General features: G+C 31.7%; 2 protein-coding genes, 1 non-coding gene and 1 pseudogene across 9 annotated transcripts; all 4 read right to left on the bottom strand.

The window, feature by feature from the left end:
* Positions 1–159: 159 nt before the first annotated feature.
* Positions 160–2,776, bottom strand: LOC112715618 (uncharacterized). Of its 7 annotated transcripts, none has more exons than XR_011866633.1 (7): positions 2,662–2,773; positions 1,790–2,561; positions 1,619–1,694; positions 1,455–1,499; positions 1,238–1,360; positions 1,016–1,136; positions 160–934 (listed from the first exon to the last, which is right to left on the bottom strand). XR_011866633.1 is itself a non-coding variant. In XM_072204861.1 (7 exons), the coding sequence occupies exons 2-6, from the start codon at positions 1,772–1,774 to the stop codon at positions 1,042–1,044; spliced, it is 348 nt and encodes a 115-aa protein (XP_072060962.1). In that variant the 5' UTR covers positions 1,775–2,561; positions 2,662–2,772; the 3' UTR covers positions 160–934; positions 1,016–1,041. The 7 variants fall into 7 exon arrangements, 5 of the variants coding, with proteins under 5 accessions (XP_072060962.1, XP_025623174.1, XP_072060963.1 ...); XM_072204861.1 differs by having other exon boundaries at positions 1,766–2,561; positions 2,662–2,772; XR_003159869.3 differs by lacking the exon at positions 2,662–2,773 and having other exon boundaries at positions 1,790–2,613.
* Positions 2,777–3,414: 638 nt separating this feature from the next.
* TRNAT-UGU (transfer RNA threonine (anticodon UGU)) lies at positions 3,415–3,486 on the bottom strand. Its single transcript has one exon. It is a non-coding gene; the product is annotated as a tRNA-Thr (tRNA).
* Positions 3,487–3,917: 431 nt separating this feature from the next.
* On the bottom strand, positions 3,918–11,780 carry LOC112715617 (uncharacterized). Its single transcript, XM_025767387.3, has 18 exons — positions 11,434–11,780; positions 10,867–11,040; positions 10,274–10,455; positions 9,975–10,080; positions 9,427–9,503; positions 9,133–9,220; positions 8,626–8,812; positions 8,333–8,459; positions 7,114–7,194; positions 6,910–7,011; positions 6,657–6,752; positions 6,411–6,485; positions 6,019–6,138; positions 5,564–5,692; positions 5,075–5,152; positions 4,694–4,780; positions 4,314–4,400; positions 3,918–4,242 (listed from the first exon to the last, which is right to left on the bottom strand). Exons 1-18 carry the CDS (start codon positions 11,486–11,488, stop codon positions 4,192–4,194), a joined length of 1,902 nt encoding a protein of 633 aa, XP_025623172.1. The 5' UTR covers positions 11,489–11,780; the 3' UTR covers positions 3,918–4,191.
* A 74-nt stretch (positions 11,781–11,854) lies between these two features.
* On the bottom strand, positions 11,855–18,227 carry LOC112717564 (uncharacterized; annotated as a pseudogene).
* Positions 18,228–18,674: the final 447 nt, after the last annotated feature.

Below are 18,674 nucleotides of genomic sequence, written 5' to 3'. Positions count from 1 at the left end.
GGTGTCCAACAAAATAAACACACACTATATTTCTTATCAAAATATCTTATAATTGTAAAGTAAATAAAATATAAAAACTATTGATGAAATGAAGAAAGTATTTTCTTTGTTTTCACAAAAATAATAAAAAAATTTGTCAAAGAAAAAAATCCATGAGAATTGTGGAGCATTCAGACTATGACTAAAAACTCTCCAAATAATCATCCAACATTACACCAACCATAGGATACTGTCTTTCTAACTCCTACTAGAAGTAAATATTAAAATAATTTCATATAATGATAATAACAATAATAATTAATTATTTATAATATTTAGAAATAAAACACAGAATATAAGCGTCGTGGAAAGCACTGTAGAGGACACACCAGGTGGCAACCTTGCCCCGACGAGAGGTGCATTGAGGCGGACAGCGTGGTAAGCAGTAGCGATATGGGTTTGAGAGATGTAACGGGACTAGAAGGAGTGAGAGGGGATCCGGCGATTATGCCCATCACGAACCTAGATCCCGTTGAATTGAGGACATCATCAAGGCTTTCTTCCATTGTTAGGCATTCTTCCATTGTTTCCATGGTTCGCAAACAATATAAAAAAATTTTCCTATTCAATATCTCATCGCCTCCGTCACTGCCGCCACTAACACTGCTGAGTCGAACCCACTTCAAATCTTCCGGTAGCCATTCAAATCACACTTTTCTTAGAATTTCTCAATCGCAAAAGCTTCACCTTTACTATTAATCACACACCATACAATCGGATTTTGTGTTTTCCAATTTTTTAGTGCACTTAATGAAATAACAAAATTGTGAATCGATGCCAAAAGTGTTCCTTACTTTGGCAACTGTCTTCCATGGTGTTCCTACCGTAAGATTTGACAAAATCTCACTTCCGCAATTAACGGCATCAGCATTGCTGGTGGAACATTTGGTAAGGCCTGTAAAGAGTAATAAAAATTTAAAGATGGTAGTAGCAGCTTCTATAAAGATCAATTTACAATTGAAAGAACTAGAAATACCTGCTGCAATGGAAGAAAGTCTGTGATTAATAATGCACACCACAAACCTCTTCTAGCAGTTGTCCTGCCACAAAAAATTCATCCAATATGAAACAGCAAACCATGTTCACAGCAACACTATCTGAAATAACAATGCAATCACAAATTTAGCCAACATTTCATCTGCAGAAAATTAAAGCATTGCAGCGAAAAGGAGATAAAAAGAGAATCAAAAGCACACACCTAGTCCATGAATTGAAGCCGCACACTCAAAAGAAGCCTTGAAGCAAATCATTTTCTTCTGCAGTGCACCGCACATTGGCCATGCTTCAGAATGACTCCTTGAGGAACTCGCTGAATCTGAATCTGCAAAGATTAAAATAAGAGTAAATTTTAAGTTTCCCTGCTAACAGATTGTCTCAAGAACAAACCAAATAACAGCTAGGAGCAAATTTAGTACCACTGAACGACAAGGAATCACTACTTGAACTGCTGGAGCCAATTCCTGTCCATTTGATCACAGTAACAAATTAGTATATATGGTAAGAAAATGATTACAATGCTATATAAAATAAGCCTAACCCATTCAACTGATAAATGCACAAAAAATGAAAGGAGTTTTACCCCCATTAGATTTATAGGATGCGGCATTGTTGTAGTTCAAGTTGCCAAGTAGTGCCTGCCGCTTAAAAGAAGGATTCTGCAACAACAACAACAACAACATAAAAGAGGGATTGATGAAACTGAAGAAACTCACCAGTTTGAAATCACCTTTAACATGAAGAGAAGTCCCACCTCTATCGTCGGTACCAACGCCAGGCCTCAGCATGCGCCTCCTCGACGGGCTTCTCCTGAACAACACTGGCTGCGCCTCCAGCATCTCTTCTCAATACAACACCCAAAAACGACACCCCAAAATAAAAACGACGATCCAATAAAAAAACCCTAGAATACAAATCCCCAAAACGACTATTCTTTGTTTCCGCAGGAAACAGCAGGGAACAGACAACAAAACCTTGTTTTTTTTACGTGTTTACATATTAAACGAACGAAAAATGGAAAAACTACCAGAAATCAGAGCAGTAATAGACGTATAAGGGGGAAAATTAGCAGAGTGATGAGCGACGCAATAGGAATTAAAAGGATTCAAGCCAAGACTGAATACGCGAAGGTTCTGAAGGACAAGGACGGAGTTCATGAAGGGAGAGGAGTTGATGATGCGAATATTAGGGTTTTTGATGAAGAAAGAGGAGTATTGAGAGTGGGATCATGGGATTGAGGTGATTAATGGGAATCAGATGAATCCTTTCTTGATTAGGATTAGGGTTGATGGGAACATGGAGATCAGAAGATAGGAATCCTTTCTTCATGATCTTCTGTAGAATCTGTGAGCAGGACTTCATCAAGTTTCAATCTCTGAATTTGATCGTTTCAAATCTTGGTGATGGAATTCACCGGAAATGCCCGTTTGTTGCCGGAGATCTTCTTGGTCGACAATTTTTGGGAGGGCAATTGAAGCTCTGCCTGGGTTAAAATTCTCCATTCTCGACCCCAACCCAATTTAATCCTATAATCAAATTTGCCCCACATGTTAATGAAAGTTTATTTATGAACCTTTTATTATTTGTAAACCGACTCCTATATGTTGTATTAATTATTTTTATTACCTGCTCCTTCAAGGTCCAGAAAATATTTTCCCCACTGTAAAAAACTCCTTCAATTCTGCTACGCATTCATCAGAGTCATCATTATCCGTCAAAGATATGATGTCTAGAATCTCAAAGGGAAAGTATAATTGTTATTTTTTAGGAGAGAAAATATAATAATTATTTAAAAAATTTAACTAACATCTGTTTATGATAAGTTTATTATTAATAGTGAATTTTAAAAATTTTTATCTAATAAATATAAAATAAATATATTAAAAATTTAAATTTTTTATGTTTTTAATAAAATAAGATCTTTAAATTTATCTATTCTATGTCTAAGATCTCAAAAAAAAGTATAATTATTACTTTTGAAAAGAGTGGAAATACAATAATTTTTTTATAATTTTACTATTAATAAAAAGTTTTAAATATTTTTATTTAATAAATATAAAATAAATATATTACAAATTTAAATTTTTTATATTTAAAAAAATAATTTGAGCTAAATTTATGTTTAAATGAGACAACGATAAAATAATCTAACATCTGTTTATATGATAAGTTTATTATTAATAGTGAATTTTAAAAATTTTTATTTAATAAATATAAAATAAATATATTAAAAATTTTAATTTTTTTATGTTTTTAATAAAATAAGATCTTTAAGTTCATCTATTCGATGCCTAAAACTTAAAAAAAAAAGTATAATTGTTACTTTTGAAAAGAGTGGAAATACAATATGTTTAAATGAGACAACCATTGTTAAAAGTATGCCCCCATGCAGGATCGAACTACAGACCTTCAGTTTACAAGACTGACGCTCTACCACTGAGCTATAGGGGCTTATTTAATCTTGATCTTCCCCCATTACATCTCGTCATTTTAATATTCATATGAGATATTTAGATAGCACTATAAGCACCACCGGTATGATAAAATAACATTTTAATAAAAAAATTTATAAAAAATTTTATGCTTTCAATATATAAAATATGTGAAAAAAATTATTTTTTCAATAATCTTTAATAAAATATTTTTTATAATGCTCTTAATAATTTTGCTATGATACAAAGTGATGCATAAAAAAATACAAATGACAAATAAGTTTACGAATAATTTAAAAATATGATAAAAATTAAAAAATATATATATATAATTGACAAGCAACTTTTATATATATATTTGGTATTAAAACGACTTGTATTTAACAGGCAAATTTGATCAATCGACCTTCCAAAAAACAGTCATTCAAAAAAAAATTACTTTAAGACCCATTTAGTCTTCTAAAGTTCTTATACATCAATTCATTTAGAGCACTTTAAACTTGTCATATATGTCACATCATTAGTAACATTCCATCTTTAACATTGTAATTGACTCGAAAAATAGTAAACAGTGAAAACTGTAATCACCAAAATCTTTTTTATTTGAACTATTTCAATAACATTCCACTATAATGTTAACAGGAGCTGCAAACTCGAGCTCTCCTTTATGCATTGAAAACTGCTGAATATCCCTACTATGAGAGACGTCACTTAAAATGTGTACTCATAATTTGGCCACTTGCTTCTGGAAGGTTGGGTCCACACACACAACCACCTAGATAACTTGTATCGTTAGAATGTTATAGAATAGGAAAAAAAAAGTTTCTTAATAAAGTAAATAAATACCTTCCCAACACTTTTGCCTGAGTGGAGATACTCCACAGCATCTACAACAGAATGCACGCCTAGAAATCTCTTTGGATCAATAGAAACCTATGTGAAAAAAATCAGAAAAGTTAAGCATCTCTTGCTGGAAGGGTAACTAGAAAATCCAAGATGAAATAATGTTATATATGTGAAGAGTTTAATGCACTAACAATGTAAAATATTTTACACAATTGTCCAATCACATCCGTTTTTTTGGATGACTGTTCACGCGGTCAATGTAAAAGGTAATTATTTCTTTGTGACGTAACATTACATAATTGGATGCACGTATAAAACTGTTTTACACTAACAATGCATCAAAATTAAATTCATATATAAAAAGGTATAACAAAAATTACCTTCAAATTTCCCTTAGAGTAGAAATTAAATAGCTTATCAAGATGTTCCTGCCACAAGTGACTATATTGCACCAGGAAAAAGCCAGCCTAAAAATGGGAATTATGTATAACCATAAGATGAACAACTTAGGAAACATATAAATACATCAAACTTCGTATCGGAGGAGTGTTATATTTACAGGGATGTATAGAGTTATATTTGATATTTTACAAAATAAGGGTATTCGGTGTATTATTGTATAAATCTTATAGGAGGTCAATCTATGAACTTCATTAAATCTCGTGTGTTTCACAAATAAAGTGAGATAAGAAAATTAAAAATAATAAACAACAATAATTAATAGCAGCCAACAAGTGCGGCACTCTTCTATTGCTACATACCACTGTTTGGCTCTTTGCCAAGAGCCTGTCACACAGTCCAGGGTAGTTTGATGGCGTCCAACCTTTTTCTCCTTGATACTGAGTGAAATGGAAACACAGTATTATTAAATCATTCTTATTCATTCAGATAGGTAAAAAAGATAAAAGATAAAATATATGGTACAAGGTGAATAGAATTCCATGTTCCATACAAGGTGAATCACACAACGACTATAGTTCAGTTTACATTAGAATAGAGGATAAAAGATAAAAGATAAAATATATGGTACAAGTCAATTTCGAAGCACTGCATGATTTAGTATAAAGTTTTCAAATCCAAGAACTTGAGAGTAGGACTAAGTGAGTAACAAAAGTTTCTTTGTAGAGTTTCCAAGTGTTCATAGATACAAAGAAACTTTTGTTAGTCCTTCTGTTTAATAAATCATGAAATGAAAAGGGGGAGGAAGGGAGAAGAAGAGAACAGAAAAGAAAGGGGGGGGAGGGGTTTACCTGAGAAATCATGCCAATAATAATGAGTCTCCCATGGACTGCCAAAGCTTGCAAACACAAGTTTAACATGTCACCACCAACGGACTCATAGATGATGTCAATACCTTTCGGGAACTCTTTCATTAGGACCTGAAAAAGTAAGCACAAATCAACCGGTTAACAGGAAGCAATTTGCAAGATAATGTCATGATGTGCATATGTCAATTTCAGTTTGTGCTGGTCTAGTGTCTAGATTTACGCATGTTTGAACTTTGAATTCTTTTAATATGCCAAAAATGTTAAAATCTCCACACAGTAAAATTAGAATTACTATCCATGACACAAGGAGGACTTATTCACTTATAAGAAGCCATCAAACAACTGAATAGCTAATAGTGTTGCAAGTGGTTCGTTTCTGTAAATAGGATCATTCACTTATCATACCCTAACAAGAATTAGGGGGTTATGAAATATACAGATTTTATATCTTCACTATGATAGTCGATGACTCTATCAACGCCCAATTCTTTCAGAAGCTTAGCCTTTGCTGCACCTCCACAAGTTGCAACCACTGTGTTTCCAGCTAATTTAGCAAGCTGCAGAAATAAACCAAATCATTACTTGGTCAAGCAAAGGGATTTGTATGGACAAAAATAGTATAACCAGTAAATATTTTACATGGTATATGGATAAGATAAACAAAGATGATAATAGTATGTTGAATTTATCTAGAAGCATTATGTTAGTCTGTCCAGCTTCTACTTACCACACTACAGAATAAGCAGCAGTATGGAATTGGTTTAAACAAGTATTTCCTAGAAACATATACGCATGCATAAGGTTGAGAAAGAGCATGGGATTTATGCACCTGAACAGCAAATTGCCCTGTTCCACCTGCTGCAGCAGTAACAAGCACCACTTTTCCAGATTCCATTTGCCCTGCCTATGCAGTATGTACAAAGATATTTTAAAAAAAATAATAACCACTCGTGTAAGGAAAATGGTTGCAAAACAAAAAAAAAATTCTTCTGTTACATCGATACATGAGATAGAGTTTCACATATAGCAAATTCAGATAGTTCTGAAGCAAGGAGATAATCTTATATTAGTCAACCTTTTCTAGAGCAATTGAAGCTGTTAATCCTGATGTAAGCATTGCAACAACTTCTGGATCTGGTCTTACCACCGGAAGCGCATGCTTTGCAGGAATCTATCAAAAGCAACAGGACAAATCAACACTTAGCCACATCAGGTTCATATTCAAAAATCACAACATATTATTTATTAAATAAGTGGTAGATAGAACTCCAACAACTACACCATAAATATGAAAGTAAGACTCTGAGAATATGTTAACTGGTTCTCACCATTATGAATTCAGCATAACCTCCAAAAGTCATGAACCCACAAGGCATTCCAACTTTCAAGTCACTGACAGAATCCCCAACTGCTGCAATTATTCCTACAGCCTAGATATATCACAAACAGTAAGTACAGATGAGAGTAGTGGTATACTGCATCCCGTGGTAGATTTAATATCAAGAAGTTTACTCCTGGGGGTATATCTATACCTCAAATCCAGCATCAAATGGAAGACGAGAAGCAACATCACTGGTTTTGCCACCGAAATACCTGCCTGAGCTAAAATTTACCTATCATTACTGATTCTTGTTAGAATTCTTGACATAAACACGTTCTAAATTAATAAGGATATCACAAGTGAAAGATTCAGAGATAATGTGGGTCGCAACTGTGTATTAATAAATAATAAAAAGAGAGGAACTGATCTCGCGAGACTTCATTAGTTTTATACATGACCACATCCATCTGAAATTAATATTACATCCTAATTGTTTTCATTCTAGAGACAAATAACACTTGTTTATCTTGAGCAGTCCTGTCATGCCTGAGTTATAATCAAATATTAAAAGCATGAGAGATGATGCTATATTGACCATTGGGTCCCTTTAAGCAAACAATTTGTAAGTTGAAGTCTCCAAATTCATCTGACAGGTTCAGTTATTAATATATTGTCTTCTTTGTCATAATAACAGATTCTGAAGACAGTCTTGCTCTTTAACTAATAATTTATACAAGTAAATAGTAGAAGTTTAAAAACTGTCTTATATATTTCATATGTACAATTAGCATATTTTCTACAAAGTTTAAAGAGGAAGACACATTTATGGGCCCTAAATGATTCATGCTTACTCATCTTGGTCACCAAAAGTTTTAACTCTGTAAACTGAATCCAATGAATTTTAAACCATCTCAATCAAATCCCTCGTTGAATGCGAGGTGCCGAGCATTCATAAAGCTCATGTACAATATAATCCTACTCTACACATTTTACATTGTACATGAGCTTTATGAATGCTCAACGACACCTCACATTCAAGGAGGGATCTGATATATATATATATATATATATATTGACTCAACTGATGAAATTGACCTTTTTAATAATCAAATTGAGAATGCATTTTTCTCTCAAGGGTAAATAGAAAAGATGGTTTTCTTACAAAACTATGATGTTCCTTGTATACAGAATGTTCGAGTAATGAGTATATAAGATGAGATGTATAAGTCATGCTGTTTTCTGACTTGAACATTTATCTATTGAGTAACTGATTGATTCTTCTGGTCAATTAGTTAACAAACAAAACAAGTTTTATCTATTTCCCACAATTGAGGCTATCTCTAGTATTAATGAAGAACAGAAAAAAAAAAAAGAAACAAAAGACTCGATAATATGCACGCACGAACCTCTCAGAAAATTTAGCAACTTACATCACTAGCATTTACACCAGCAGAAATTATCTTCACAAGAACATGATTTGGTTTGACTGGTAATCTCAGTGGTGTCCTCACTATTCTGGTAGCTTTCCGAAAGTCGTGAGTTAAGGTGTGAACAACTCTGCAAAGGGTAAGCAGCTATCAAAGGCCAATAAATAAAACATAATTCAATTGAAAAGTTATGAGAACAAACAGTCAATAGATCAGAAATTTTGGAGAAAAAAATCACACCCATATACAGCAATAAATACAAAGTGAACACAGAGAAAGAGTGTTCAGATGCACACATTTTTTCAAAACTCTCAGGAAGTGTAATTGCTGGTGCTTTGAAATCAGATCTTCTCCTCAAACGTGAGGAGCGTGCCAAGTACTTTGCTTCTTCTGCTGGGGTTGGCCAGTACTCCATACCTCGACGATTTGTAATCCATAGGCAATGACCAGCTTTATCCTCATCCGTAATGAGCTCAAAAGCACCTTCAAAGGTCAAAATACTTTCATGTCAATTTTATCGTACGTTTAAAATACTCAGTGATCATTAACATTGTCACAATGTGTATTAAAGATTAACAGAATCATAATCAACAACTCAGTTTACATTTTCAATCAATGAAGCGATGATGCAAGGTTCAGCTTAGCATCTTAAACTAATTTAGGACATACGCATAATATGAAGCTTCTTTAGTAGTCACTATATAAAGTAGAAAGCATTGTGATTTGGCAAGCTACATGGTACAAGCAGAACCCCAACCTCATTTGGCCAAGCCTCCTTATACAGCAAGGAAATGTATACATACCTTTTACAACCATTTGCATAGGTACAAATCCCCCCATAAGACGGATAAAATCGGGATCAATCTTTAAACCCATCTCAGTTTCAACAAACTGCATAAAATTTTCAGTAAATTGTTATAGATTATTACAAAAATCTTCCTTTGAAAATCAGTATATAAACAAAGTATAAACTAAAGAAAGACAGTAGTTGACTTCATAGCATTGGGGAAAAACTAAATGATTGTAATCAATTTCAACATAATATTAAAGATTAATAATATAACAAAAGATATCTATCCTTGAAATACAACTCCTACCTCAGGAGAAAGAACATTGATTCGAATTCCCTGACGTTTGTATAGACGAAGTGATCTAGAAAACATAACAACACCACCTGCAGAAGCATAATCTAATGAGTTAGGAAGCTATAGTAAGTCCATTACACAATTGCTAGTCAGTCATTTTTATTTAGTTATTCATTTATTTGTTATTTTATTTATTTGTTATTTGTTTATTTACCTATCTATCTTAGCATTATTGTCATAGCCAAACAATATGCTCTGTAAGCAAAAACTGTGTCAATAATTTTTGGGGGGGGGGGGGGGAGTAGAATTGGGGAGCTATGATTGTTATAGGAAACAATGTGCTCTGTAAGAAAACAGTGGTGAATAACAAAAGAAAGTAGAATTGGAGAATTTGTCCTACCCCCACTTCAAGCCCAATCCATTCAAATGAATGCTTGTAAATAACAGTTTCACTTTTTTAAGTTTTAGCAAACCGTTTACTTGTTTGCGCCATGCTTATTATTTCTCAGCAGAAAATTTTCAATCAGTATTCCCCAAATTAAAGTAGGTAATTAACAAACCTTTGGAGCCAGAATAGATAGGATCGGCGTACATTGGATAAAGACCAGAAGCAGAACCCAAATTGATAATCACACCAGGCCTTTTTGCAGCTTCCATGGTTTTAATCTATTAAAATATAGATAATAAATGTCACTGGCAAGTGGCAACCAATGGTTTTTACATTAGTCTAAACATAAAAGGGTGAATAAATGTATGTAATAGATACCGTGATTTCAAATGAGCAAATTCAATAGTTTCTCCAGGCTAAGAATGAAGGCTAATTTCTTATTAGGATAACCACATCCTACTGTTAGCTTACCGCAAGACGAGTGCTGTCAATAACAGCAATCAGGTTGACATTAATAGTGTGTCTCCAACTACGAGTGCCATCTGTTTGATCCTTACTGAATGGTACAGGATTACCAATCCCTGCGGAGGTGATACAAATGTCTAGTCCGCCATATGTCAAAAAATGCTTCTCAAATGCTGCAGCTAGATCCCCTGTTGATGGTTCTGAATTAGTACAATGGTCTACAGACTAAAACAGCACATCCCTTTATCTACAAGTTCAATCATGATAGTTGGAACAAGACAAGATGCATTCTATATATTATGAAACTTCAATTGTTTACTTTCTTCCATGCAAATCTCTAGAACTATGAACTATATCATGTTAAATTAGAAATGGAAGACCGGAGACAAGATCACAAGGCATCAGACTTATGAATTTGGGCATCAGAATAGCGAGGTTTAGAGATTGAACATCTGCAGGTGATCAATTAACAAACAAGATATACTCTGAAACTAAGAGACAAAAGAAGGAAAACAAGCAAACAATTCGAACTTCTAGAATTGTGGAGCTTGTCGAAGTCCAGCTGTATTTTCTTCATAATTGACACTAAGTCCACTTACTTGAGTTACTGACATCGCATTTCATGAACATGACTGATGGAAACTCTAACTTAGAGTGAAACTTGGTGTGGATTTTCTCAACAAGGGAAGCAACTTCTTTTCCCCTTTCTTCAGAGTAATCGACAATTGTAATAAATACACCCTTCTCTGCAAGAGCTAGGACTAGACCTTTGCCTGTATAAAACAAATACAATACAATCAGACTACAACATCACAAGGAAATCATAGATGCTATAAAAATAAATAAATAAATAAAGATTTCGAATCAAGCACACAGTCACCGCTATCTCCTAAACAAAAATGGTTAACTAAATTAAATTAAATTAATCCAAATAATAGAGAAAGTTACCATGCTTCCACTAGTCTAATAAGATCAATTCATCAATTGAAGAACATAGGATTCATTGATTAACACAAGGAATTATCAAATATCAAAATTCCACAGCTAAAAATCACAGTTCTTCGGTTGAAGCTTATCTTCAATTCCACCACGCAAATTCCACAGCAATAAGAGCACAACACAAATAAAAGAAAGTCAAACAAGAGAGGAAAAGACGCATGAGTTACCGATTCCAGAGGCACCTCCGGTGACGAGCGCCGATAAGCCAGGTTTGATCTCCATTACCGTTGTTCGGTGCTGTGATTTGGCTACAACGAAAGATGAAATACTGAATATACAATTTTTGAGTGTTGTTTTTTACGACTACTTGCCTGGGAATGAGTGACGAGTGAGAACTCAGCACTAGACTCGCTACCGTTGAATGATAGGTATAGATAAAATAAATAAAATATAAACAGAAAAGAACAAAATTACACAACGTGAGGAATTGATCAATCTCTTCTCAGATAGGTTACTCTTTAAACACTCGCTGTGAAGCTGGGAGCCTGGGACTACGAGTACTATATTTTTTAAATAAAAAAATTAAAATTTATAATATTTTATTTTATTTAGTATTTGATAATTTTTAAAGAATGTTATCCTCTTGTTTATTAAACGTGTAAACACATCAACGTTTAAAATTAATTTTATTATTTTATTATTTTTCTGTTTACAAGGCATTAGGCCGGCAAACTTTTGTTTTCTTTAATCACTCACGCTTTATTTGGTTAAGAACAGAAAAATAAAAAAAAAGGGTAAAGAATAAATAAGTCCCAAACTTTTTAAAATGCGGATATTTTCGTTCATCAAGATTGAAAATACATTTTGATTTTTCATTATGTAAATTTCGTGACAATTAAATCTTTCCGTAGAATTGGTGCTCGAAACGGTAACGAAAATTATTGAGGTGGAGAGGTGGAGAGTGATGTGTCCGTTACGGTTGGTGAAGTGGATGGAAAACAAATTATTGGAGGATAAATTGGTCTTTAATGACCAAAACGATACTGTATGCATCTCCACTTTCATGCCCATCATCCCAGACCTCTTTTCCATGGCAGCAAACGATGATTGAAGCAAATGATATTGCGGAACTTTATTATCACGCTCCAAATCTTTAAGCTGTTTCTCATAATGAAAAGAACCAACACCAAAATCAGGAAGAAAAAAAATATTTGGTAAACCAATGTTTTCACAACCAGCTTTCTCATAGTGTACATTAAATTTAGATTTCCATTGCCAGAAACAACTACTTATAGAAACACTAAATTTACCATTTGAACCATCTAGTAACCCTAGAACTAGAATCTTAGAAGCAGCATGTTCATCAATTCTTGCAATTTCATCTTCACTACCAATCACATAGCCATCAGAAGTTCCAATATAAACTATGAAACTCTAATCTTTTAGACTCTTCTGGAACACTTAGTGACCTATGATGAAATCTCATGGAATCACTTCTGAATATGGTGTTAGAACAAGAAATTTCATGATTTACAAAGTTTGGAAATCTTGATTGGCGTGAATTAAAGTTCTTTTCAATCAATTTCCACTTTGTCTACACCACTTGGCAGCATGGTGTGGAACTATAACAAAAAAATTTCATATCCAAAAATTTAAATCTGCACTAACAAGCCATAGCAAGTGAACTCAGTAGAAATTCAACAAAAATTTTTATAATCATCATATAAAGATTTCAACTTTAACTGCATACATATTTAATTTAACTCTATTATATTTCTAGCAAAAGAAACTATCTTAGCTGCTATTAAAAGCTTTAAATAGTAGAAAAATTTAGCACGAAAAACAATAAATTAATAACAATAGTAGTAATTATACCTTTTAAATTAATGAAAAAGGTAGCATGAGAATCTTCTTCTCGTTCCGGAAAAAATGGGAAAGTTCAGTGAAGTATTTTAATTAGAAAGATTCAGTTGAGTCAATGGGTTGAGGGATTCGTTGCTTGTAAGGCTCTTCTTCTGTGAGAAGAGAGAGGAAGAAAGGGCGCGATGAAACTGCCATGCAAGAAGAAGAAGAAAAAGAGATCTGAGATGATGGGCATAAAAGTGGGATGCATACGGCGTTGTTTTGGTCATTAAGGACCAATTTGTTCTTCAACAATTTGTTCTCTATCTACTTCAGCAACCATAATGTATACATCACTCTCTACCCCTCCACTTCAGCACTCTCCACCTCTCCATCTCAGCAATCTTCGTTATCATTTCGAGCATTAATTTTACGGAAGAATTTAATTGTCACAAAATTTATATAGTGAGGGATCGAAATATATTTTTCAATTTTAAAGGATGGAAATGTCCGCGTCTTAAAAGGACAAGACCTATTTATCCTTTAAAAAAAACGAAAATGAAAAAAAGAGAAGAAAAAAAAGTAAAAAACTAATTGTCATAATAAAAAATAAAAAAAGTTCATCACATCAAAGTTTTTAACTTTTATAATAATATATGATAACATGATTTACTCATGCAAGCATGCTTATTAAACACGTGGCTATTTAGATTTAGTTTGCGTATGCCTATGAGTTATATGGTATTGGACTATTGGTTCATTAAAATTTATTTTATTTATGAACCATAAATTTTTAATTCGGATCTTTATAGTTGATTCAACGGGTTAAATGGATTGTTTTGTTTCTTTAAAAATATATTTAAACAAAATTATTTTTGGTAAAAAATTTTAAACAAATAATTTTTTTCACTCGGATTTTCGAGTCGAATAAAAAAAATATTAATAAAAAAATGCTAATATATTTATAGAAATATAAAAATTTTAAATGAGCTGGTTTAGCTCACAATTTAACTAATTTAACTAGTTATTTTTTCAATTAATTGAACTCAATTTATTTAATCCAAAATTTAAATAAGTCTAATTTTAGAAATAAAAATTTACCTATTTGAACCAATAAACAGGCTCATTCAACAAATTTAACTTATTTTAACAACTTTAGGTGCAAGGTTTTTTCTTGGTATAGCTTTATGCTAGCATAAAAAAAATTCATATGTTTTATTTATGGTTAATTTTTTTTATTATGGATTGCAAACGTGTGTAATCCAATAATATTGTCAGCTTTAAATTTTTTTTCTTTGATATGAGGTTTGTTTTTTTAATTATAATTAAACAAATTGCATAGTGTAATTTTATATTTTTTTGTGATTAAAAATTTTGAAAAGAAAAAAATCAGTTGGTCCAATTTCAAAAAATATGATTTTAAAAAATTTATAAGTTACAAATGGGAGAGTTTAATTTTTTATTTTATCTTTTTTAATTAAAAACCTAAATTAGATGGTCTAATTATTAATATTCTACATTTATTTTAGGATAAACTACACATTTAAATAAAGTAGAAGTCAAAATTATCTAAATATAATATTTTAAAATAGTTACATTTTCTCTTATAACCAATCTATATAAACCGACCGCAAATCAATTTTCATATAAATCTCTGTCCTTTAATATAAATAAGATACTGTTATATAGAAAAAAGTTTTAGGTTACAACAATAACGCTAATATAACTTCATTTCATTTTCTATTTACTCTTTCTTTGCATTACAAAATAACTCAAATTCAAAGGCAGTAGCTTTCTATTTCATCTTGAATGCATGGTATCAAGAGCATGGTCGATCTATGGCATTTAAAATTAATCAGAAGAACTTTCTTTTCCCTAATTTTGGATAAACTCGACGAAGTCAATTATGTCATGTGGCAGTAGTAAACACTCTTTACCATTATAGGTTACAATCTTGAAAATCATCTTCAAAAAGACAAAGTTCATTCTCAATTTGATTCATATGAAACTCAAGCTACTGAAAAATATCAATAAAATATACTTAATGGATACAACAAGATTACAGCATTTGTTCTTGATTGATGGTCTCTGTTGATTCTACATTTAAAATTCAGATTGCTCACTATATTACTGCCTTAGAAATCTAACAGAAATTACAAATTTAATTTGCTGAAATTTTCAAAACCAAGATTAAACAAATATGGAATCAATTAAAGATGATCAAGAAAAAGAACCTCAAGATCACAGAATACTTGTCTCAAATCAAGATTGTGGATCAATTAGATGCAATTGGATACTCAATTACCAATGAAGATCATATAGAAGCTATTTGTAAGGATTTACCTAAAGATTTCTCTAGTTGTATAATACTGGTACAAGCTAAAGCTGAGCTATTCACTATTGGTGAAGTAGAAAATTTGCTAATTTCTCATGAGAATATAATAGAAAAATTAAAACAGTTTTTGATGTCAATTGGCTAAGTAAATTTGGCACAGTTTCAACTTGTAAATTCAAGATCTTTCTCAAGACCCTACGGAGGAAGAAGAGGAGCAAGAGGAGTTGAGTATTGGAGGGTGTGGAGAGTAAATGAGTAATACAAGTAACAACATAGGCTAGTAGTCTTAACTAGTATAAATAGAACACAAATATATAGAGAAAAGTTTTAAGTTACAACAATAACGCTAATTAAGTTTCATTTCACTCTCTCTGCACTCTCTCTTTGCATTACAAACTAACTCGATTTCCAAGGACATCAGCTCTCTGTTTCACCGCCTTAAATCATCTTGACACTCTTCCAGTAGTTTATGTGTAAATTTTGAAAACTCTCCGACTGTAGCAGTTTATAAAAATTGGTTATAGGACCAGAATGTAATCACTTTGAAAATATTGTATTTGGATAATTTGACTTCTAATTTATTTAAATGTGCAATTTGTTCTTTATTTTAAATGTGACAAAACAAATTGGTTGATCTGATTTACTAACATTGTATGTTCACGAAACACTTCTTGTTCCCATGTTTATGCATATCACAGGATCCTTCCTATATATATTAATTAATTTCTGTTTATTTGTTATGTTTTCGACTAAAAAAAATTATTATGGAATGTTAAAAGGTGTAATGTCTCAAATTTTATTTGTCTTTTTTATTTTTTTAAGCTCTCGCAAAAAAAGAGATGTATGTGTAATATTTTTTAATTTTAAAAATAGTAACTCACCTGGTGCAAGAACAAGAAAAAATATTTTTCAGTCTTCTCTCAGTTTGTGAGAAAACCATGACATGACTTTTTCAATTTTTTGCAACAGGCGAAATAACACTAAATTTACTATTAAAGGGGTTAACAAAGATTAAAAAAAAACTAAGGTTTTTGTCTATAAATTCATTACAACAACGAGTGAATGACTCATTCGTAGATCAACCTTCTTCAATATATTTCTCTTTCAAAAATTTATATCCTACATGTTTCTTCTTCAATTTTCGTGTGTGAAATTTTGATTTGGATAGTAAATTTTATGAGTTTTGAGAGAAAAAATAAAAGTTTGTGTAAATTTATTAATACATTATGAAATAATAACATATCTAAATAAAGGTGTGAAAATTTTGTGGAAAAATCATGTTTCTTTTATTATTTTTTACAATATGTCATTTGCAAAACTACAAACTTTGCTATACCATAACATACAAAGTCATATTTTAACATGAGTAATAAGTATTTTATATAGATCTGATGTTAGTTTTTGGTAGGATAGTGCAGTTTCAAACAATAAATATGGTCGATAAATTCTTTTGATGTGTCATCTTTCATCCATGTCCTAAATCTTGAAACTGCATGACTTATATTTTCACATTTTTAAAAAGTATAACAAAATACATGCATTATTTTATTTAAAAGATAGAAAATGTTTCATTTCTCAATTTTATCTTTATTATCAGCAGTATGAATCAAATGAGTTTTTATATTTTTATTTTTTTGTTATTTTTATTTAAAAATAATATTTAAATACAACATCAAATATAACAACAATACTAATAATTTGTCATTTATCACAAATAGTTTTTGTTATTTTAGCAATCAAATATAAAAATAATACATACTAAATACTTACAAATTCTATTTATTGAGATGTCTACAAATATGTTCTTATGATTTGGTAACATCTCAAGCGATTATAAACTATAAATTTAAAATAGTCCCTTCTAGCACTTCAATAATAACTACTTTTTATTTAAATATTTTTTCAATTCTTCTTGATGAAACTTATCTTTCTCTTTCTCTCTCATTGAAAATGGTACGAGGCTCTTGTTGAGCTTCAACGCTTTAACAACCCATATTTTATAATAGTTAAACAACGCTTTACATGTAAGACACGTGTCAACCACAAAGCCATTTTGTAGCGTGCAAAAAACCTGTTACAGAACATGCAAATTAGTTGGTACAACCTTGTCCAAACAATCCCGTTAGTAGGACATGCAACAACTTTAAGGCATCTCACGATGCGCGAGAGGGTTGTGTCAGCAGCTCACACTGTGTGAGAAGCTAATTTTTCCATATTCATTGTTCAACATCCCTATTTCCCATATACACATACAACACTATTTTAGTTTTCATTTCTAAATTAGTTTACGTTTGTTTTTTCTTTATTTCATATTTTCTATCAAAACAAATAAATGAATATTTTTTAATCAATCTATTTGTCCTCTCTATTTTATTTCCTTCCATTCTCTTATCTATCAAATAATATTTGGAGTAATTTTGGATTTGCTTTCAAAAAGACTTTTACTTTCTAAAAAAATGGTATATAAATTAAAACTAGAGTAAAATATGTTTTTTTTCTTTAACATTTTGAAAATTCTTCAAAAATATCCCTAACGTTTAATTTAATTCAATTTTATCCTTAATGTTTAAAAAAGCTTCAATTTTAGCCTTACCGTCAATTTTTTAACAGTTAACTTTAATCTAATATTTTCTTTACCAATTTTATCCTTTTAAATTTATTCCTATTTCCTAATCCAGTTTTCCCAATACAATACCCTTCAACCTCAATAGTTTCATCTTCCATCCCCGACTCCACCAAACCCGACACCCCAACCCCATTGTTGCACCCTTCAATATTGCCATCCCAACACCTCACCACCCCTATCATCATCATCATCATCATCATCATCATTATCATCACCATCCTTTCTCACGCAAACCTCTATTTCTTTTCTCTTTCTCATTGGTTGTCTACAATCACCTCACCAACACCTCCTTCATTCACGTCCACGGCCGCTTTCCTATCCAACCCCACTACCATCACTCATCCTACAAACACAATTGCAACAACATCAACATTAGCACCACTAACAGCAACAAAATAACAAAATTAAAATCAAAATTAGTTACAAAAATAAGAGAGATCAAAGTACAGAGACTCCAAACACGAAGCGGCAACACACACAAAGAGTAGTGATGAGCGGATAATTTATACGCTTTTTGGCATTGTTTTAGGTAGTTGTTAGTAAGTTCAAGCTACTTTTAGGGATGTTTTCATTAGTTTTTATGTTAAATTCACATTTCTGGACTTTACTATGAGTTTGTGTGTTTTTCTGTGATTTCAGGTAATTTCTGGTTGAAATTGAGGGAC

The sequence above is a fragment of the Arachis hypogaea genome, chromosome 10 (assembly GCF_003086295.3).
Source record: "Arachis hypogaea cultivar Tifrunner chromosome 10, arahy.Tifrunner.gnm2.J5K5, whole genome shotgun sequence".
Lineage (NCBI taxonomy): Eukaryota > Viridiplantae > Streptophyta > Magnoliopsida > Fabales > Fabaceae > Arachis > Arachis hypogaea.
Note: the sequence above shows the minus strand (reverse complement) of the source record. Positions and strands in the feature narration are given on the sequence as shown.